The following is a 23,499-nucleotide window of genomic DNA, read 5'->3' as shown; positions in this document are numbered from 1 at the left end:
AGAATACAGTTAAATTGAATAGGATTTTTTCCTAGTAAGATTTCCTTACTGGATATTAAACTTCACCATCAATTTTTGCTACACTTGCTTGACATTCAGATTCCAATTCAAAAATACAATCTAAATGTGTTATATTGTCTTTGTGTTTAGTCCATGTACAGTAGCTACTGTATTTCCATTTCAGGAAGTTAAGTCTGTTAATCTGCAAGATTTTCGGCAAGATTTAGCATTTTGAGTTTTTGCTACGTATTCAACCATCGGTAAATGGCTAAAAAAAATTGCATGATATTGTCCAAACCATGTAAGCAAAGGTTTCATTTGTGTCATATAGCTTTCCCCCATTTCAGGAGTTCTGCAAAATTTTGTATTGCAAGATTTTGCCCAGTATTTGAAATTTCTGTTACTTTGCTACGTATTAAACACACATCTAACGACCTGTAACAATGAAAAATAGTGTGTAAATGTAAAAGGTATCTTCCGTTTCATATTACCATCAAGTGAAAACTGTGATTTCAATCTTTTGATAAAATAACCTAAAATCAGAGGCTCCAAAACTACTTTGTAAAGCAGCACATCATCGGCATAAGTGAAAATCCACGCCATGCTTTTTGAACAGGTTACCTTAAGGCGGCATCAGCCAGTGGAAGTTTTTTTTAATTTTTTTTTTTAATCAAATTAAAAGCAAAATCTAGATTAAAGAAGAAATGAAAGAAAGATCTTTCACATACAAGTTGACACCCAGAAGCAAAGGTTCCCAGTGAAGCCCAAGCTGAAAGCATCAGAGAGCGATTGTGTGTATAAAACACCTGTGAGTCCAAACTGTAAAAGTATTCCGCGGCATCCCGGCCACCGCTACATACCCCCTCCTATCTGTGCTGAATAATATATGTTCGTCGTCTGCCTCGCCGCGATAGGAGAGGGACGAGCTGGCCATGGACAGCAGATCGGGATCCGGCGACATCAGCGAGGATTGAGGCGAGCTCATAAGGCTGCGCCGAGACCGACACAGGCTGCCGCTTCGCGTCAGAGGAGGCCGGATGAACGTGGACGCTGGGAAGAGTGAGCACAGGAGTGTTCAGATGGATTCAAATCACTCCTAACAGCAGGGAAACAAAATACTCACAGGGGAACTGTGGAATGATGGGAGGTGTGTCCTCGTCCAGGTCATCCACGCCTCCTGCAATTGGATACGGAGGCACGGAAACCCTCGGCATGACCACCCAGCTGTGGTCCGAGTACAGGCTCGCTGTCAGGCTCGGCAGGCCCGAATTATTCACCAAAGGAAACCCGCAGAGCTTCTCGATCTGCTGCCAGCGGTGGAGACGCTCCCTCAGACATGCAGTCACCTCAGACAAGGATTTCCTACGAAACAAACAAGTGGATTAGAAACCGTCAAAAACCCTGTTTGTTGTCATGGATGTCTTGTTTTGTTGGAGGTTTTCTTTGTTAAGCTAAATCTTCCACTGTTTTTACAAATATTTTAAATGTACTTATTCGAATATCAATGCCTAACAAAATGCATTATTATGCACCATTGTTAAAAATTGGAGTACTTTACAATTTAAGAGCATTTAATCCGCCATCTTGAAATCAAGAGATTGATGATGTCACACAGCCCCACTGCCTGTAAACGACCCATTGTTTTTTATTGGAGTGAAACATTCAGCCTGCTTTTTAGATCATTTACGAAATTTCCAACTCGTACTGCTTTTGTTGCCCTAAAAAAAATATCATATATTTGTTTACCGAAAGTTTACTGAAAAAACTATTCCAACTCTGCGGTTTCGTAGTAGACAATAAAGCAGAGAAGAAGAGCTCTCCTAAGGGACCTTTAGTCTACCTTAAACAGTGCGCGCCGCACGGCAGTGCACTGTTTTTCAACCTTGGGGTCACCTGGATTTTAATGGGGTCACCCGAAATGTCTAGTATATTATTAATTAATGTTGAACTGATTAAAACAACACAATCTTGAACAAATGTATTCTATATGTTCACTTTCTGAAATATAGATCTAATTCAAGTAAAATGCAGTCTAACAATATCTTGTCACTAATTCTGGCTACTGTGCATTTGTAACTTTTGTAACACTTGTGCATTTGTGTTGTTAGGCATAGATATTCTATTAAGTACATTTCAAAGATTTTAGGCCGGATTTGTAAAAACAGTGGAGGATCCCTTTAAAGTCAAGAATAAAGCTTTAAAGTTAAAAAAAAAACATCTGATTATAAAGTTGATTTTTTTTTTTTTTAATGGTTGTGACCAAATGATTTAACAGATTCCAAACATTTACATCTATGAATGATAAATTAGTGCCAATATTAATAATAAAAGTAGATAAACAATAATGTGGAACTTTTGGCCTGTTAATTATCAGCACATGTGCTTTGATACAGGTTTTACTCACTTTGCTTCAAGTATCTTGTGATCCACCTCATCCAGTGAAGAACTGTGAGCCACATGAAGAGTACCAAACACAGAGCCCCTTTTCTTTTTGATTTTCTCTGCCTGAAAAATCACAAACATTGCACAATTCACCATCTAAAACTGTGCTGAAACACAGAATAATGACGGCCCAGGTGTGATTAGGCAGTGAGAGTAAAACAGTGACACAACAGGCTGAGGCTGGAGCGTACCTCGTCTTTGGCGATGCACAGCTGGTACTCGGCGCTCTGTTTCTTGATGTTGTAGTACTGAACTTCCACTTCGTGTGTGAGCTGGAGCCATTTCTGGAGAGCCTCGGGCACCGAGCGCTCCGACTGCATCTCCTTCTCCGCCCTCTTCAAAGCCTTCCGCACCTACAGAGCAGCGGGGGAGCATCAGTGTATGCTGGAAAACTTCCATTCTTCCTTTTAGTTTTAATATTTCAGGACAATAATAATATTTATTTTTCTTGAAATGAAACCATTATATGAATCAGAATGTGTCGAATTCAAGTTTTTTAAGACCTTGGTTCTCAACCTGTTCAGCCCGTGACCCCCAAAATAAAGGTTCCAGAAACCGGGGACCCCCACTGTACCTGAAGGTGGTTGAACACAGACATGAACATTGAAGAACAGTCATGTGGAGACAGGACCATCTATTAGGGGGAATAAAGGGGAGAGCTTTTTGGGGTCCATCCATAAAGTCAGCAAAATGATGGTCCATTGTTCCATGAATCTGTGATAACCACATTTATTTATTTATCTGAATAATATCCACTGTTATCCAGGAAGTTGATCATTATTTGGGCCATAATATAGAGTCATCTTAAAGATGTAAATCCTTGTTTTAATCAGGAATAAAATATGTTAAAAGTGACCAATAATGGTGGAAAAAGGGATGAAATGGAGGTTTAAAAACCGCAGAAATTGGTTAACAGTTGCAAATTAGAGTGGCCAAAAACAGACAGAAAAAGTAGTAAAAAGGGTTCAAAATGTCAATATTAAAAGTTGCAGAAATGGGGGAAAGGGGGATTGGGGTAATGTAATTTAAAAAGTAGAAACAATTAGTTTAAACTGGAAAATAATAGGCATGACAAATCGTGAATGCAAAAAATAAGCATGAAATATGGTGAAAAGAGGTTAAAAGGTTTTAAAAGTGGCGGAAATGTCTTGAAAGTGGAAAAAATGTGCAGAAAAAGCAGAAATGGGAGTAATGTAGCAAAAATGCATTAAAAAGTGATGAAAATAGGTTAAAATGTGGCAAGTTTGGCATAGCTGGAGAAAAAGGTTAAAAAATAAGCAAAATATGGGCTCATAATGTTCAAAAAACATTCTTAGTTTTTTGAAAGCATCTGGCGACCCCCTCCCAGTGTCTCAGCGTCCTAACCCCAAGGTTGAGAACCCCTGGTTTAAGGTGCTAAAATCAGACTTATATACATAATGAATATATACATAACATATAAATACAATAATTGAAATTGAAAGCAGCTGGTTTCGACGATGAGGTCACCTGTACGAGCTCCTCCTCTGCGTATTTGAGGCGACTGAGCTCACATTCAGCTCCTTCTCTCAGCTCTCGGAGGCGGTGAGCTTCTTTCTTGGCCCCGCTGATCTCGTCCCTCATCTTCTCCTCCAGGTTCTGCTTCTCCACGGCCACGGTGCGGTTCTCCTCCTGAGCTTTCTCCAGACTAAAGCAAAAAAAGACCAGAGGACGTCCACTCAGTTAGGCTCTGAACTTTGACCTCTGGCTTAATTTTTTTTGTCCAGTAACCCCTGAATCCTACACCACTAGGGCAGAGTGAGAAATTATTTTACCTCCACCGGCTTTTATTTTGAAAAACACACTCCTTTCATGCATTTCTACTGCACTCATGACTTCACTACAAATTCACAAATCCAAAAATATACGGTCATTTTATTTATTATGACCGATTGTAACTTCTCAGCCTTTCATAACTTCCACAACGGAGCTCTGTGTGTTGAGGTAAATGCACATCTGATGGTTTTAGTTGCGGTACATTAAACATGTGAAAACTCATGATGGCTTATATAATACACAAAGAGGTCAAAGCTGCAGAAGGGTGTCACTGCATTCTCCAGAGAAAGATGTATGCAGTGCAAAACTAACACTAACGCTAACACTGCTGCTCCCCCAAATGCTCAGACTATTACTGGTAATAATTTCATTTAATCTACAGTATCAAGCAAAATTATTGTTTGGAGAGAAAAAAAAATCTGAATTAATCAAAAAGGGAACTTACAAAAATGCCAGAACACAACTGGATTATAACTTCCAGCATGTTCATTTTTAATAATATGTTAAGGTTTCATTTATTCAGACAACTTTCTTTCTGACAGTTCTGTCAGGCTGGCCATGCCGAGGAAGAACTCTTAAGGACACATCAAAGCAATCAGCAGACGCCTCTGAGGAACACTGACAGTTAACAGTCGAAACATGTCAGGAGATCAAAGCAAATTTCCTGAAAAAAGTGGTCTGAATAAATGAAACCATAACATAATACAGCTGGATTATCCTACATATTCTACACACATGGTACCCTGATTGGTCAAATCAGGCTAAAAGTGCGGGACAAAATAAACTATCATTCTCATAATAAACACTAAACCCATTGCCGTTGTGTCATTGGGCAAGGATAATACCTAGTTAATTGGAAGGTGGTGTGTCTACAAATGTAGTTTACCTCCAATAGGTGTGAAAGTATGATGGTTTTAGTCAACCTCTTTGAATGTGGTGAAAAATACTAAAGTTATCACCATCAATCTTTATTATTATCAATAAAATGTGTAAGACCTGCTTGCTAAGCAAATAAGCTGAAGAGTACAGTATTGCGTATTGGAGGAAACTAGGACATCCATCTTTCATTGTGATCTCACCGGCTCTGCAGATCTAAGAGGCTTTGCTCCGCGTGTTGTAGGCTATCCAGGTCCTTCATCATCTGAGAAATGTGCACCTTGCTGGACTTGTTCTGCACGTAGGCAAACCAGCAGCCCCCGACACCGATCACTATGGAAATCATCAGGACAAAGTCTTTCATCCAGTTGTGTTGTTGCCCTGCAAGAAGAAAAAAAACGTAGGACAAACAAAGTCTTTTTTGGGTGTCCATCAATCAACGCTGTGAAGTCTCCGTGCACACTTACGTAGAGGAGGCCCAAAAAGAACGGCATCCAGCGCCTTCAGGTTGAGCTTTTGTTTATGCCGCTGATCTAATATCTTCAGCTGCATCGACATGAAGGAGGGTTCATTCGCTGCGATTCTGAAATTGAACAGACACTCTAAGAGGATTCTTTCTGGTGATTGTAGATCAGGGGTGTCAAACTCAATTTAGTTCAGGGGCCAAATACGGACGAGTTTGATCTCAAGTGGGTTTTAGGTGGGAAAACAAGCTATTTTAACAATATTCTGCCTTAAAAATATATGTAAAGTAATGGAAGTTACAGACAATATCCAATCTTTACATTTCCTTCAAATTGTGACCATTTGTGGCGTCATTTTATTAGAATTGCAGGATTTGAAAAAAGACAAATATTAAAAATGACTGTCATCATGTGATAAAAGTGTGGGAAAACTGTGCGCCCTGGAAAATATTGTGGATATTCATTGAATTTATGTACTGTATTTGGAAGGAATGAGATATTTACAATTGAATTACTTGGTATTTTTACACAATGATTCATGTTTTCTGTAATTCCGACTTTATCCTGCCGGCCACATTTGATGCTCTAAAGGGCAAAGGGATTTGCCCCCCGGGGCCTTGAGTTTGACACGTGTTGTAGGAAAACTGAAAACCTGCACTTTATCACCGTCTTAAACAGCACTTGGCAACCCAGCTGGGAAACCACCATAATACACCGTGACATCAGATATAACACAGAACCCCTACAAGCCCCCAAATAGGGACGTGCCATGTGAGGATGCAGCTCTGAACTAACCGAGGCAACGTGTTCCCCGTGACCTGAAAGTCGCGGAAGTTCTTTTCATACTGCGGCAGCTCCACGGACTCCTTCAGCCACTGCACGGTGTCGTCGTTGGTCCAGTTGTGGACTGAAAAAGCACAAGTGATGGGATAAGGTTGTGTGTTTCAGCCAATGAATGATAGAATAGTTAACACAGAGATAAGTAAATGTAAAATGATGATAAACTGGAAAGAATAACAATGTTTTATGGCAGAATTGTAGTGATTTTGCACGTGCTGAATACAGTGGGATCCCTTGTTTCATATTTACAATTAGGGGTGGGAGAAGTAATTGATGCATCTTCATTCAGACATGGTAATCGACTATCAATGCATACGTTTTCAATAACTGTTTATTAGAATCAGATATACTTTATTCACTTTACATGCAGTTCTAACTAAACAGTTTACAGAAATCCTCTGCTGGTTTATTAAAAAGTAAAATGTGTCTGAGTCAAAATGCTATTTTTTCAAAATTCATCAGTGGTTGCGATGTATCGGCTTATGATCGAATCTCAGTCCCTATAATCGCAATAATCATAAAATTCCCACGGTTATTTAGGATCATATTGTGTCTTTCAACAACTTGTGTGTGCTTTACCTTCAGAGGTCTTCCAGCCCTTCCACAGCTCCTCCACAGTAATGTGCTGGTCTTCCCGGTGCAGATTGCTGTGTTTGTTGGTTTGCTGCTGCTTCATGTCTTCTATAATAAACTGGCAAAAAACAGAAAGAGAGAAACGTAAGAGTTCACATACCTCTGCAGCATTTATAATGTGTTTTTATAAAAGAGAACTTGGTTGGGGTGCAGGGGGGTCATGGTGTGTATGCTCGCTCTGCATATGTCCATGTGGGGGTTTGACAGAGCTAGTTTTAAATCATCACACACATTACGGACACTCACACTTTGCTTTTAGGGACTTCGAAAAAGCCCCATCTCCACCTGTGCGTGTGCAGAAGTGTGTGCAAATGCAGGAGTGTGTGCATGACTGCGTGCCAGTTTCCGGCTTCCCTCGTTTGGTAGTTGGGAACTAAATGGCCCTGAAGGGAGAGCCATAGCAAACAAACTAACCAAAGCTCTGCCAAAGCACCGGCAGCATGAACAAAGACTGTGGCTGGTTATCAAACAGCCCAAAGATGGACGACTGATTGTACGTGTGTGGCCTAGGAATAAAACACAATGCAGGCTTTGAACATCAGTCTGATTTACACAACATTAGCTGTTTGGATGGCTAATGAGAGTTATGTTACTTTTACGCAAAACTGTCTGGTAACAGTTTCAGAAATGTCAGAGTATAAAGTAGAGACACTTTTTAAAGCATTCTCACAATAACTTAATGTTGAGTTCTCATTAGCTTCACTTTAGCTTTAACTTGCATAAACGGTAAATTCAACTTGGCTTCATGTTAGCTTGACCTTAGCTTCATGATGGTTTCACATTAGATTTGTGTTATATTTTTTAACTTAGCTTCATGCTAGCTCAGGGTATTATTTTAATATTATCTGAATGTTAGTTTTACCTTTGCTTCGGGCTAGCTTTTTGCTATCTTCATGTTATTTTCACATTAGCTTTATGTTGGTTTAACATTAGCTTAATGTTAATTTCAAATGTTAGCTTTAAAAATTATCTCAGTGTTTCCCAACAGCATATATCAAAACGCCCCCTGGGCGATATGTTCCTGGAAAAAACCAGGGGGCGTTTTGAGGTATTTATAGATTCTGAAAGTATGGATTCTAACTTAGGTTTCCAATGGTATTGCATGCATAGAAATCAAGTAATATTTGAAGAAGTTATGACCGTTTGAATGTTGTCCTTCAAAGATTCTGAAGATTTTGTCACCTCAGAGCGGCCAGCCAAGGGGGAAGAAACAAAGGCTGTCCATTTGCATTACTTTGGATTAGCCCAACCCCCCAGCAAAGGTTGCTAATAGCTGTTTCAATCGTTTTAATGTAATTTTTCCACAATTAATGTTTCCATTTAGTATAAAGGGGAATTGAATCGCAGGCGAGCGTTTAACAGTTTCACTTTACGGAACCGCTTGCCTCGCCTTTATCTTATGAGCCAACGTGTTCTCCACTTGTTTGACTGAATGCGATGCAGCGGTAGGAAAAGAACCAACAAATACCGTCTTAAATTGATTATTTCTGAAGTGAGGAAGGGAAGGAGGCAATGTGTCCGCAACGAGTGACTCTGGTGAGTGTTTCAAACAGCTGACTTTACTGTATGATTTACACTGCTGCGATAAAAACACAAACTCCCGACGCATCGTTTGTCAGACTCATAGTCAGAATAGATGCTTAAGTAGCCAAGTGTTTTACTTAAACAGGCAATTTTTGGTTGTTGTTGTAGAAAAGGATAACAAGAGATTGTGGATAGCCAAAGACAATCAGTATGTTGATCAACTGTTTGAATTCCACACCCCCAAACAAGGAAGCCGCTCGGCACTAAAACAATTCAATTCAACTTCATTTATGTAGCGCAAATTACAACAAAGTCATCTCAGTGCGCTTAACAAAATATAAAGTCCATAGTAAGAAAGAAAGCCATTTTCAAAGGCAAAGTTTACCATTTACAATGTAAAGCAACTTCAACTAGTATTTTTTTGCAATAAAACAAAATTACTATTTTCTCAGGAAATGAACGTTTTTTGTCCTTTTTCTCCGTTTCTCTCATGCTGACTTGTTCCTGGATATCTCATGGGGAGTGACGTACTGTATGCGCAAGTTCAAGGGTGTAAATAGGTTAGCTTGGCCTGAATGGGACTAGCAGTAGCTTGATTACCACACAAGGTTAGTGCGATTTATCAATCGAGCTAATAGCGCATGTAGGCATACCAGTTCAATTTTATTAGGACATGGCTTACTGCTCTTGCTCTGTGACGACAGGTGAGTAATCGAGCCAAACAGCAGAAGATGCACTTTTGGACAGAAGAATAAACCGGCTCATGCTCCTACAGCTAAAAATGCTGAACATCTTAAAATACCTGGATGGGAGAAAAACATAGAAAAAGATTTTCATCTGTGCTCGTCTTCTTGGGGCCAAGAGGAAGAGACAAGACGAATGCTGCCACTATGAACCACGATACAGATCGATGAGCTTCACAACTGACTTGATAAACAAAAAAACAGCACACCCTGATTTCATCAGCTTGAAAGATAACATGTGCAACCCCGAAGCAGATGGAATCATCATTCGTCACCGCTTTGAAGTGCTTTGAAAAGGTCAAACATTGAAAAGGTAAGTTAGAAACAACAATCCTGATGATACAGTCACTCCGTGAGACATCATGGCTAATGAGACTATCATGTGGCAGCAACTTAATTCAGAAATTTAGTCAAGAGAACTTGCTTGTGTTTAAGAAAAGGTGTTTGTGCACCATATAACTATCATCAACATAAAACTACAGGTGCAAAAAGCTTGAAATGCCCGAAAGAGATTCTGAAGCAAAAACCTCATGTTTATTGCTTTAGTAAAATGAAAATCACACGTGCCAGACGGAAATTAACTTAATACACATGATAACTGGTTTGCAACCAAAGGGGAAGTACTGCACAAACATTACCTTGAGTATCAAAATGCAGTTCCTCTTTCATTCGGAGGAAAATCCAGTTTGCGTGAACACCTGAGCAATTTGGGTGTGACACCCAGTGATGCAAAGTGTGTTTAAGTGATGCCTTAATGCAACCCTATAAACAGATGTTAAACACTGTCTGACTCACACTAGCTTATGGCAATTCCTTGTTATTTAGGGAAAAAACTTATCACCACTGTATTTATTAGAAAGCCAACATGGTTAGAATTTCAAGTTCTTAATTAAAAAAAAAACTACTCCCTGGCCTGGTCTACTATCTCAGATGCCAATGTGTCAGTGCCACCCTCAGGACTCCCATGTTGGTCTGAAAAGCTCCATCAACACAAAGTGAACAAAATCCGCTTTCACAATACAAATGCAAATTTGTGCTCGGGCTGACGTAACACCCGGCACAAACTCACTGCCCGCTGAGTCACAGGAGCGACCGCGACAAGTGCAACACAAGTCCAAACAATCCCTGCAAAGCATTTCAATTCTCACTCACACAATAACCAAAGATACTATAGGAGAGAATGAACTAAAAACCAAGACTGCAAGTAATCTCTGGTGCCTTGAAAAGAAAAGAAGAGATTAGATTTTGATCCGAGTGGTTTCTTTAACTGGTTTGTTGGCACAACAAAAGAAATACAAGTTGTTGATAGTTACAGTAATACTCCATATTAGTCATTGTATTATGTAAAAAGGTTGGTAAATTTGCAGATGCACACAGGTGTGAAACTTAAGAAACTCTTGGTCTACTTGTAAAATATAACATGTCGGTAATTTTACGTACACGCCGTCTCGCACACGTTTAATAGGCGTTCCCCAGAATGTTACGCATGTGCATCTTTTCAAAAAGTGGAGAGGGTGTTTCTTTTCTAAACATTGCGAAAATCCTCCTCTATACTATATAATGTAACTGTACCTAAGTGTTGAGATATGGAACTACTTTAAATAACCTTCATACGTCTTTGTGAGTCCTTACATAGTCAAACTCAAAAGGCAAGAAGTATGGGTTTATTTATAAGACGGTGCAAAAATAAGACATTTCTTCAAATCGAATGTTAAAACAAGCTTCATGTTTTCAGCCGATAAACAGACAAGAGAAACCCTTTAATAATGCGTCCATGACGGCCCCGCGCTGACACCCTCAGACAGAGACAAACAGATCAGCACACAAAGACATATCTGTCCACATCATTAGATTAGAAGACTACTTGGCTGAAGTCCTCCCATGAGCCTCTGCTCTCTCTAGCAGCCATGACCCTCTTTCGCCTCTAATATCTACAGCATCGGTCCATCCATCCACATCAGCTCATTTCATTTAGTGCTCATTTTCAATACCGGTGGTTTATCCGTCATCATATCCTCCATCTGACAATTATTTATACTCCAAAGGATTAATCAACGCTAAACACGCGCCACAGAAAGATGAACGTCGATGTGATTAGCTGTTATTAAAAAGCCTGATATTTGGGACGCAAACTACAGAAGTTTGATTTATGAGAACATGAACTGCTGGAAGAACAGAGGATTAATCTCTCATGACAGCAGGTTGGCCAAATGTAAAGTTATTACTCACTTGATGAAGTCATCACTCTGATATGTCACCTTGGATCTTGTCTGTCAACAAGGATTTGAAGTTATTTATGATTGTATCTTGAACACGTGAAAATTCCAGGTTCAAAACAACAACTGACGAGGCCTTTCACAAACAAGGAAACCTTTAAGAGTCGATAATTACTTTAGTTACAGTATGTAATTATTGCTGACTACACTGCAAGGAGTGCCAAACTTGAGGTATCACCAAAGCTTTAGGAAGCTGTTGAGAAATAAAAAGACTTTTTGATTCTGAGTTTTTGTTAGCCATGTGTAGCCATTAGGCTAGTACTGAAGCAAATGGGCCGGTTTTATTCTAAAAAAAACAATATTTTGGGCAAGTTTAAACAATGACTGAACTAAAATGTTAGCTTAGCTAATAGATAGCTAGCTTTAGCAACACACTAATCAAAACTGAAAGAAAACCACCATTACAATCTAAATAGTAAAATTCTCTTTACTGACACATAGCAACTCAATTAGGTCCTACAATTTTCTGTCAATCCCAGAAAACGTACAGAAGTTACGGCATTCATTTCCCGAAATGAAAACAACAATATTTATCTAATAATAGATTGAAGAGTTCATATTTCGGATCATAATTGACAAATCTTTATGAAATTTTGCTCAGTTATGTTGGTTCTTTAATTGCCCGACCAAGATTCATCCGGATTGAATCACGATTGCACATTTAATTGGAATTTTTCTTTTAAATGGGTGTGCCCATACCTTTGGACCTACTGTATTGTTATTAATCTGAATAGAAATTTCGTACAAGCCATACAAGTGTTACAAACCTTTGTACCATGGAGGAAGTTTTCGCTTTCCGAGTGCTCTTGATATTAATATTTTTAAATTACATCAAACAAAATAATAAAAAATAATTGTCCAATAATTGCATTATGACAGAATAAATCCTCACATGAATGCTTTGAGTAACTATCGCGCATTTTGAGGCAATCTTTCCGAGTAACAGGCGTCAGTGAGACGGAAATGTCGCAATATGACTGAAAATTACTCGTTGTCAGAAAACCGTAAAAAACTAATATTACAATGTTCAATGCCTCTGTTGTTAAGCTAACCAGTCTTGAATCTAATCGCTGTTGTTGTGATACCAATTATTTTTAGTTTCTAAAGCCTTTAACATCATGGGTTCCAAGGTAGAATCTTCATCCTTCTCAAGGTCCATCTCTGTAGAAGCAATTGTCCAAACAACACTGATAGTGCTGGTGATGTGACTCGTGTTTTTCTGATTTGCTCTTGCACTTACGTAATGAAGGCATCTATATAAATGTAGAGAAGCCAAAAGTACAACACTTGTCTTTCAAATGTAATGGCGTGAAAGTAATGTTAGAATCCCCAAATATAATACTCAAGTAGGCTATTGAACTGGAGTATAATTTGGGAGTCTGTACTTAACTTAAAAGTCTTTTGTTGAACTGATCTACCAAATAACAACCAATGGGACTATGACTGAAAGCATCCAAATGTGTCCATATGAAACGGCTCGAGATGTAATCTAAATCGTAAGAAACATTCCCAGACACGGCAACAAACTGTCTTTTTATAGCCACGCTAGATTTAAAAAAGCTCCTCCAGGCCTCCTTAAGTGTCCTCTGTTCACATGAGCCTCGACATAAGTAAGATATACATACAGTAAAGCTTCGGCAGAAATCACATCCGCGTCTCATTTTTCTGCCAAACTGTTATACATGCCCTGTCAAGCTCTAATGAGTTACACACACAGAAACACACACACACACCCAGCCGTGACGCCCGTCAAATTCATGTAATTTCTAAGTGATGCAACTCGATCCAGCTGAACGTCTCCTTGGCAGAAAGGCAGCACCTCGAGTTGAGGACGAGCACCTGCCGTCCCCTGTGACTCTGCTCTGCAGTCCACCAGAAAACTCCACTAAACCTAAGACAACACCCACAAACGCAATCAGCTAAATTACCTTTAACCGCATTTCATGGTCATTCATTTCCTGGATGGTGAAAAGTACTTAATTGCCACGAGATACTATGATCAGGTGTTTAAGGGTGTGTTTATTTTGAACATTGCTGTGTAAACCTTTCTACCGCATCCTCAAAAAGAAGAACTACTTCTCCCAGTATAGCTCTTGATTGTTTTAGATTTCAATTTAAATGAGAGGTTATTTCCTCCTTTAGTTTTTCTGTCTCTACTTCCCGTTTCTAATTTCCAAAGCCACAGTTCCTCACCTATTGACAGAACTGTTCCTCATTTAACTTCATATTTCATAAGTTAGACAACCTCATCTCTTCTTTTTCACCTATGACGTACGTTTGATATGAATTCATCATTGCGTTGGACTTGATTGAACTCTTACTTGCACATCCAACTTTGAAATGACATTACACTCAAATTGAAACTAGATTTACATCATCCTTTCACCGGTTTTTGCATTGAATTCAAAAACATTACAACCTACTTCGACCCTACATTGAATCCAACAGTGCATTTAATTTCACATGGACTTCTCAATGAATTTATGCCTAATGCTACACTCACAGCTAGCAATTTTTACAGTCAAAACTCAAAGTCCCAGAGGACTGCCAGTAGTTGGATTCTTTGGTGTACGCTGGTAATCGGAGACGTTTTGGGTCAGTCTTTTCCTAGTCTTGGCTTTAAGACAATATCAAAGGAGTTTGACATTATTGCAAGTCTTTCAGTCTTTGCGTAACAAACAATATACTGGCAGATAAAAAACAATAATGCATTTTTTCCAAACAAACCACTACAAACAAGGCAGCTGTAGCTAAAAGCTGTTTCTATTTGTCCATCATTGTGCTACCAAGAGCATGATGGGAAACATTTGCTAAAAGAAAAAAATCTTTCCACGTTTTATAAATGTAGGGCCCTATAAAATCGGAAATAAAAACAGAGTAGCGGACGAAATCACGGAATCAACCAAAGAAAACGGTTAAACACGGAAATGGACAGAATCGGCATGAAACGCCGTCATCGTGGGGCAAAGAACATTTTTTATAGGGAAATGTTTCCGGGAACTGCTTAATAGGTGCAGAGCCCTCCCCTCTCCTGTCCTGACTGTGTTTTTTATTCCAGCCATTTGGACGTGCCTCGTAGGTACACATTCACAGTCAGCTAGCTACCTCAAGTACAACCGTTTCAGTGGGAACTTTCAGTTTACAAAATAAAAGTCTGTTAGAGCAAAGTTATTAGAATGTTACATTCGAACAGCATCTCATCTGAGCTACAGAAGATAGGATAATTTGAATTAGGTTAATTTAAACTAAGTTGATCAAAACTTAATCAATAAACCTGATCAGATTCAGTAAACCATTGATACCTGAAAGAAAATTGGGTGACGTTAATGCTGCTCTCATGCATCTTTATATGACATATTAATAATTAAAATGGAGCAGTCTTTATACATTCTTTAAACTCTGTGACTACAAACCCTAAAACTTGTCATTAGATGTGAGCATGTGTGAGACAATAGTTTTTCAAGAACTTCATGTTTTTTCAAGCCTTTGGATGAATCCCTGGCATAAAGGGTACCTGTGCTAGTTATGGTTACAAAATCAATCAATATTTTATTTATATCCAAAAAACAAAAGATGTAAACATTCATTTAAAAAAACACCAGAAAAGTACAATTTTATTCCTTGAAATACCAGCCGAGGCAGAACCAACAGGGAACAGCTGCTGTTGGCCAGATGTGATGACGATTTGTTGATTCCAGTGCGCGTGAACACAGTTTCCTATTGGTGGAAAGCTTTTCAGAAGTTAAAGATACGGCTAATAACTACAATATACAGTAGTTGGTGTAAACGGGTATCTGTTAGAGCAGTGGTTCCCAACCAGGGGTACTTCAACACATTGCAGGGGATACTTGGAAACATTGATGAATCTATTTCCAACATGCCGAGTCATTTTTAAGCCTATTTCAGACACTGTACATGCTCATCAAACATCTTTTCCACCCGTGGACAATAAACAGCATTAATGGAATAAACAATATTGTGGCCTTAATATCAATCAATCAATCAATCAATCTTTATTTGTATAGCGCCAAATCATAACCAATGGTATCTCAAGGCACTTTACAGTAGAGCAGTCTTAAGGACGGACTCTTCATTTTATGGATACACACATATGCATATATACGTATATACACATACATATGTATCCCACACCCAACATGAATTCATCATGGCGGCAAGGAAAACCTTCTGTTAAGCAGCAGGAACCTTGTGTGGATCCCATTCCTATGATGAACAGCCATCCACGTTATGCTGTGTTGGGTGTGTGCAGAGGAAAGGGTGGAGACAGAGCCGCTGAGTCTCTGTAACTCCACACTGAGGATCCCACGGACCTGCAAGACAAAAGCCAGAAGGAGTACAGGAGCAAACACACAAGGGAGTAAGCAGACATAGAGGGAGTGTTTGAAAGAGGAATGGGACCCTCTCCGGTCCCTCTCTAACCTAAATGACCTCTCTCTTAACGCCCTCTCCAACCTCTCTCCAACCGAGCATGCCAGACCCCCCCCCCGGCAGTCTATGCCTATTGCATCTTAATTATGAGCTATGAGCTGGTTCCTAACTAAAAGCTTTATCAAAGAGGAATGTTTTGAGCCTAACCTTAAAGGTAGAGAGGGTGTCTGCCCCCCGAACCGTGGTTGGTAGATGGTTCCAGAGAAGTGGGGCCTGATAACTGAAAGCTCTTCCTCCTATACTACTTTTAGAGATGAATGGAACAACGAGTAGTCCAGCATTTTGAGAGCGTAGTGTTCTGGGGGGATTGTATGGCACTACAAGCTCCTTGAGATAGACTGGTGCCTGTCCATTTAGGGCTTTATAAGTGAGAAGAAGAATCTTGAATTCTATTCTATATTTTATGGGAAGCCAATGCAGAGAGGCTAATACAGGAGTAATGTGATCTCTTCTCCTAGTTTTAGTCAGTACACGTGCTGCAGCATTTTGAACCAGTTGAAGTGTCTTAAGCGACTTGCTCGGGCAGCCTGCTAAAAGAGAATTACAATAATCCAGTCTAGAGGTAACAAAAGCATGGACTAGTTTTTCGGCGTCGCCCTGAGACAGGATAGATCTGATTTTAGCAATGTTACGGAGATGAAAGAAGGCAGTTCTTGAAGTTTGTTTTATGTGAGAGTTGAAGGATAATATCCTACTAAATTGTTACTAACGTGTTATGCACATTACTAAAACTTGAGGTAAATATATTCTCTGATATACAATAATTGTAATGCACAAAATTGATATTCAGTGTGTGTTAAACGTACAGGTTGACATTTTCAAGCTGTAGGAAATTTAAGAGGCCAACATGTTAACAACATGTAAAATAAAACAAGAAAGGTTACTAAACTGGAATGACGAAGGGGTTCTCCTAATCTGAAAAGAGGCCTCGGGGGTACATGAGACAGAAACGGTTGGGAAACTGTTTTAGAGCGAGAGAGGGACAGGATCAGCGAGTCATCGCTTTTTAGTGATTCCGAGGAGAAAAATCCACTTAAAGATGCGTAGATTGCAGACCATTTTGAAAGCTTCATTACAAATACAGCCAATCAGAAAAAAACATGATTATGTGTCTCCCGTTCATTTAAAAACAATTTACGTAAATTAACAATGCTGAAATGTGTTTGTTAGTAACGTGGCAAGTTTAACATTGAACATTTCAATAAGGTTTTGTTTGCCTTTAAATTCACCATAGGTACCCATTAAGTCTGTATCAAAATAGAATTAATCTCAACACAAATTCAAACCCTAATTGATGAACTAAACTTACAAATAGTGAATTTCTTGGGATGTTAACCAAATTATATTTTTTTAAATATTGCATATTTTTTAGCAAAATACAAAATAAGCAAGACATTACTATTTTTATTTTTTTTTTAACAAGTCATATCTACCAGCTTGGGCAAACAAATGCTAATATTTTTGTCTTTAATGCTCCTTTGGAGTTTTGTGCGTATTTATAAATTATTAATATTACAACTTAGCCAAAGTATTACCTGTGCGACCACGTGGCAGGCAGCAAAACGGGGCAAAGTGGTAAATAAAATTAAAAAAAAAATGCAAATAAAAATTATTCACAGCTTCAAGTCGATTTTAAATACACAAACAGTATTACATTAGCACAATAAATAAAAAAAAGATGCTGGCGTGTTCAGAACTAGTATTAACTATGCTAAAAGTAAAAGTATGCTCAAAACGATGACAAATAATGACAATAAGAGGAGGCTCAAAAAAGTGAAAAAATAAATAAATGTGAGCCAACAATCAACAAAAGTACATCATGATCACATTTTTCGTGTTCGTGTTTATTGTGATACAACAAAGAGAGAGAGAATAACACGTGAGCCACGACTGCCTCTAATCTGTTGCACAATGTGTTTGCAACCATAATACACCCACAGTATTTTCTTATGAAATCTTATTTGTATCACATAATCATTTAAATTATGCTCAACATCAGGATGGGTTATATAAGACTAAGTGATTATGCAATATTAACAGTAACACCACTACAGTGTGGGGCATTTAAAATCAATACAACAAAAATTATAATGAAATTCAGACTCTTGAAAAAGATCTTCCAGACATGAAGCTGACAAAAACAAAAACCAATGGCATAACAACAAGATGATAACTTGTTCTACTTGAAGAGCAACATGTCTAGCATACTAAATACAGTAAATCACCTTTGCAGGGTGAAGGTACATTAGCTGGTGAAAAATAGCGTGCAGTCACATGAGAACAATAAAAGAGGAAAAACAACAGCTCATTGTAAAGACTTTCTGAGTCCGAACGAACCAAAACTAAAGTCTTCGTTTTTCTGAAGATTTATCTACACCCTTAGTGTCGGTAAGACAACTCGTGTTTCGGGTTTTGATGGTTTTTAGTAATGCAGAAAATCACAAGGAACCAAAGTGTGATGTTTTAGGGCCAATGAATTCAAGAAAAAGTTGTTAACGAACAATATCACAGTGGACAGAATCCCATTCCCTGATGAATAGGAGACAAAATCACTGGTTTCATTTTTTTTATTGATCATAAACCAACATCTGAGAACTGATGTAAAACCTTATCAACACTCCTAGGTATAACTATACAGCTAACTAACAATAAACATATACAGCTAACCCTAACAATAAACATATACAGCTAACCTTTACAATAAACATATACAGCTAACCTTTACAATAAACATATACAGCTAACTCTAACAATAAACATATACAGCTAACTCTAACAATAAACATATACAGCTAACTCTAACAATAAACATATACAGCTAACTCTAACAATAAACATATACAGCTAACTCTAACAATAAACATATACAGCTAACCCTAACAATAAACATATACAGCTAACCTTAACAATAAACATATACAGCTAACCTTAACAATAAACATATACAGCTAACCTTAACAATAAACATATACAGCTAACTCTAACAATAAACATATACAGCTAACTCTAACAATAAACATATACAGCTAACCTTAACAATAAACATATACAACTAACCCTAACAATAAACATATACAGCTAACCTTAACAATAAACATATACAGCTAACCTTAACAATAAACATATACAGCTAACTCTAACAATAAACATATACAGCTAACTCTAACAATAAACATATACAGCTAACCTTAACAATAAACATATACAGCTAACCCAAATAATTGCTGCTGTAGTACATACTGTAAGTCATAATTGCAATGACAAAATGAAAAGGTGCAGTTTTGACAAGGTGTTTTTTGTCAGCAATGATCCATAAAACGTTATCCAGGGAGGAAAGAAAAATCATAACCTAGCGACAAGAAGGTCATGGGTGGACAGGGCTTATTGATGCACATGGGGTTCTCAAAAACCAAGAATATGCTCTTTATTTGTGTATAGTCTCATACGTCACTGATCATCCATTTTCTTTTTTTTTTTTACAAGTTCTTTTATGTTTCATACAAAAAAATGTGATTCACAACATTAGTTCAAAGTCACAGGTCATAAATCTCCAGGGTCACAGCGACACGACTTCTTGTAAGCCTCAGCTATGACCTAATCATTTCTAAAAATGCTCATCATGAAAAGCAAAACTCCCTATGACAAATGTGACAGTCCACTCGTGTTCCTCATCCTCCCAAATACTGTGATAAAGATTTAAAAGAAGACGCCTCACTGAGATATTTAGTTAGAGGTGTTTGGTTTCAGCCAGGTGGCAAAAAGGCAAAGGGGCGATGAGGCATCCTCTCCTAGGCCAGCATCCACTGACCCCCTCCCTCTCCATCCTCTTGGATAACTGAGTCACGACTTAAAGCCCTTCACTGCCAAAAAGTGTACTCGGCGAAAGCACAACAGCATCCACGCTGCCATTTTAGCACAACTACAGCAAGACTATCATCTCATACAACACTAAATATTTCAGCATTTGCACAAAATAACTGTTTACCAAAGCCTGTAATTTCAATCTAAGAGTCATTACAACTACATCAGTAATTAGCTGAAAGCACAAGACCTGTATCATTTCAAAATAAAAAAAAACTTTTGTAAAAACTAATAATAGGGTGGAATGATGGCTGCTTGGTGCGGAAAGTAAAGTAGTGTCGGAGCATTACAGATTGGACGTCACAGATTCAATTGCTGTCATTAGAGTTTGCATGTTCACTCAGAGTTTTCCCTCACAGTCTAAAGTACTTACAGTATGTTGGGTTCAATAGACATACTGAATTATCAGCAGGGTGTTTAGTAGGGAAACACCAAAATACATTTTTTTGGCCGAAACCAAAAACCAAGGCCAAAAAACGAAATGCCAAGATAAACTATTATGCAAATTATTAGTACAATTGCAATTGTATACGTTAACATTAATGCTTCAAAGGAGAAATCAGTTTTATCAACTCTGTTTTTGTCAGCTTGTTTTGGCCGAAAACCGAAAATGCATTTTTCGAACACATAACTTTTTTGAGAACTATTAATCCATCTTCATCAAGTTTTATCCCTTAGTCAAGCATCATAAAACATACTTGCAAAAAGTATGAGCAGTAGTAACAGTAGTAACCAAACAACTATCGTTGTTAATGCTTATTCATAGCTCTACCTTTGTTCTCCCTTAGCATGTTTGATTTGCTGATGAGCTACAAGCTAGCATGTAGTTTGAATCTGCGCTGAGTTACAGTCACAACCACATGACTATTTCTTTGTTGCGTAGGGTCTGAAATTTTCTGTGATCACGAAAAGCAGAAGAAAAATCACGGAATTTGCTTCCTTTTTCAATTTCTTTTTAAAGTCAGATAGAATATACCCTCACATGCATGTTTTGGGACAATTTTACACATTTACGTGCAATTTTTCAGGTAAATAAATGCACAGCAAAAAAGACGGAAATGTAAAATCTTGTGAAAAATCTTAAGATACAAAATTTTGGAAAATGACGGCCTTCACCTCCTGAAATGGAAATAGCTCCATGAAACAGGCTAAACCATCAACGACATGTTTTGGGATAATACTACACATTTCCACCATATTTTTCCCCATTAAACACGTGGCTCAATCTCTAGCAAGTGTATTAAATGAACAAACCTTCGCTTAAAATCTTTGCTTATGCAATCTTGCGTTATTTCAGCATTGCACATCTCAAGCCAAAGATAGATAAAAGTGACAAAGTTAACTATACTTGAAGAAACACAAAACAGATTTGGGGAAAAACAGATAATCTGAGGCTCAAATTCTGTGATCAAGCAAAGTATTTTATTATTAATTAAATGTTACCAAATAGTTTGAGATTTGAGACTAATTACAATATCAGAAAAAAATACTTGACATTTTAATGGCAAAAAAAAACAATGGTTACACATAAGTCAAACTCGGACTGAGTCATGAGCTTTCTGAGCTTCAACTTGTCTCTTTTGCTACATCTAAGCTAATAATAGCATCAAACATAAAGGTACACCAAACCTGTGACAGATCATGTCAACAGGGGCTCAACCCATGAGTAACATCTACAAATGTGGTCAAATGACCGAAACCCGGATCTTTCAGAAACTAAGAGAAGAAACTCCAAAATCCTCCGTAATGAGCCAAAACTATTCAGGCCTTCCACTGGAAACACACAGACGAGACTTACAGTCCATATAAAGACAAAGAGGTGAAAAATGGCACAGAAGCATTTTTGAAACACACTCCCCTCTTGTACAGGCAGACATCAGACACCCCTCCACACACTATGGTACAGCCACTTGCCAAATAAATGACTAAAAATCTATCGAATACTTAAGTGTCGCTCAGGGTGTGTTTTCATATAGAAAAGCTGACTTGGCTTTCTTTCCTGTTGACTAACTGCTAATTATTTACATTGAGTTTAAGCTTGGTCCAATGCTAATCAGTGTTAGCACAGTAAACTTAATATGTGGCTGATCCACCTTGAGAGGTGACAGCTGTAATTCTCCTGTGTCAACACTTAAACTGGTTTACGAGACTTCTTAGTTAGATGAGCCTTAAAGAAAACAATGACTGGTTCTCTGTTTGGATGGCATCATGTGCTAGAGTTTAAAGGTCAAGGGCTTGCAGAATGGGAGCTACATTCAGTGATATTTAGAGCTGTCACAGGGTCTTCGATTTTTTGTTTCATATTTTCCAAAATTCCATTTTAGGTTATACCCATTTCTGTTACATTGGTTTTCCCTTATTTGACACAAATGCTGGGAAACAAAACCTGACAAAAATACTTCATATGCATTAATTAAGTTAAATCTAGTGAATAATCTATTTTTTTCTACGCTGCCAAAGCGGTACAGACAAATCTTGCAAAAGCAGGCAAGACCACATAGTCTCGCAAGATTCCCTAGGGTGAAATTTTATGCTAAATACAAAAAGCCTTTTTGTTTATGTTCAAAACACTTACTACAAAAAAAAAAAAACACTTACTACACATTTAACCAAATATTTAATGGTAAATATGGTGAATTCTCCAATAACATGAGGGTGAGCGTACATTTTGTGTCATGGAGCTACTTCCATTTCAGGAAGTTAATTCCATCATTTATGTCTATTTTCCATAATTACAGAAAATTGGAGGCCCTACTGATATTGGAAAAAGTTGGTCAAAAGTTGCTTTGGTGTCAGCCTTCGCCTTGAATGAAAAAAACATTTTGCTCATGAACTTTAAGGAAAGTTTAGTTTCAAGTCATCTACAAGAATATCTTATCTACTGTACTTAATATTTCAAAAAGTAGCCTAACATCCCACCATTTAAATACACTATATAACATATTGTGATTTTAAATATATAACCTCATTTAGAATAAATTACAACCTATGATTAGTGTTGTAATTGTTAAATCTGGTCTTGTGATTTAATGAGTCATGTACAGTTTCACTTTACCGACTGTGTGTACTTTCATTGCTTAATCTTTGAGACAAACACACCATCTGCTTAGCTAAGCTAGCGGAGGTGAGCAGCTAATTGCTAACAGCCATAAACAAACTGTTTTCATCGTGTCAATTCGGCTGGTGGAGTTGTGGAATGCAGAAAGTAACAAAACTAACAATGAAATATTAATGCTCTGTTATACCAATTAATCAAGATATATACATTAGTCAAACTGTTTCACTTCCCTTAAAGCTGATATCCGGAGGATGAAAAGAGAGAAAATTCAAAGGCGAACGTCTCAAACAGCTTCATTTCCTCCCCCTGCTTCTACCAATCCACCAGAAGCCACGCCTCTACTTTTTGTGCACGCGCATCGCGGAACATAACAAGGTCGCATTGACATAGGTCTATGGGTCATTGTTATTCTTTTGGCGATGGACATTTCTGAGATCAGAGCCAAAATCATATTTATCCGTTTGCTGTTGTGATGCGCGGCCTTGTTTCCATGCACAGTTCCGCATTCACTTTGATTGACAGTCTCCGCTACAGGAAGT

At 38.1% G+C, this 23,499-nt stretch overlaps 1 protein-coding gene across 4 annotated transcripts in view; it reads right to left on the bottom strand.

Moving 5' to 3' along the window:
* Nucleotides 1-23,499, bottom strand: part of stim2b (stromal interaction molecule 2b) — a 58,341-nt gene that overhangs the window by 5,833 nt on the left and 29,009 nt on the right. For 2 of the 4 annotated variants that reach the window (XM_028474471.1, XM_028474473.1), the window contains exons 3-11: nucleotides 6,996-7,107; nucleotides 6,372-6,483; nucleotides 5,580-5,695; nucleotides 5,316-5,493; nucleotides 3,931-4,108; nucleotides 2,634-2,795; nucleotides 2,405-2,505; nucleotides 1,124-1,362; nucleotides 861-1,050 (exon numbers count right to left, since the gene is read on the bottom strand). In XM_028474471.1, coding sequence (XP_028330272.1) covers nucleotides 861-1,050; nucleotides 1,124-1,362; nucleotides 2,405-2,505; nucleotides 2,634-2,795; nucleotides 3,931-4,108; nucleotides 5,316-5,493; nucleotides 5,580-5,695; nucleotides 6,372-6,483; nucleotides 6,996-7,107 — 1,388 coding nt within the window. Of the gene's footprint in view, nucleotides 1-806; nucleotides 1,051-1,123; nucleotides 1,363-2,404; nucleotides 2,506-2,633; nucleotides 2,796-3,930; nucleotides 4,109-5,315; nucleotides 5,494-5,579; nucleotides 5,696-6,371; nucleotides 6,484-6,995; nucleotides 7,108-23,499 lie in introns of all 4 variants that reach the window. The other 2 variants (XM_028474472.1, XM_028474470.1) reach the window with 1 other exon arrangement.

This window comes from Gouania willdenowi, chromosome 18 (assembly GCF_900634775.1).
Source record: "Gouania willdenowi chromosome 18, fGouWil2.1, whole genome shotgun sequence".
Classification (NCBI taxonomy): domain Eukaryota; kingdom Metazoa; phylum Chordata; class Actinopteri; order Blenniiformes; family Gobiesocidae; genus Gouania; species Gouania willdenowi.
This window is presented reverse-complemented; position numbering and strand designations above follow the sequence as displayed.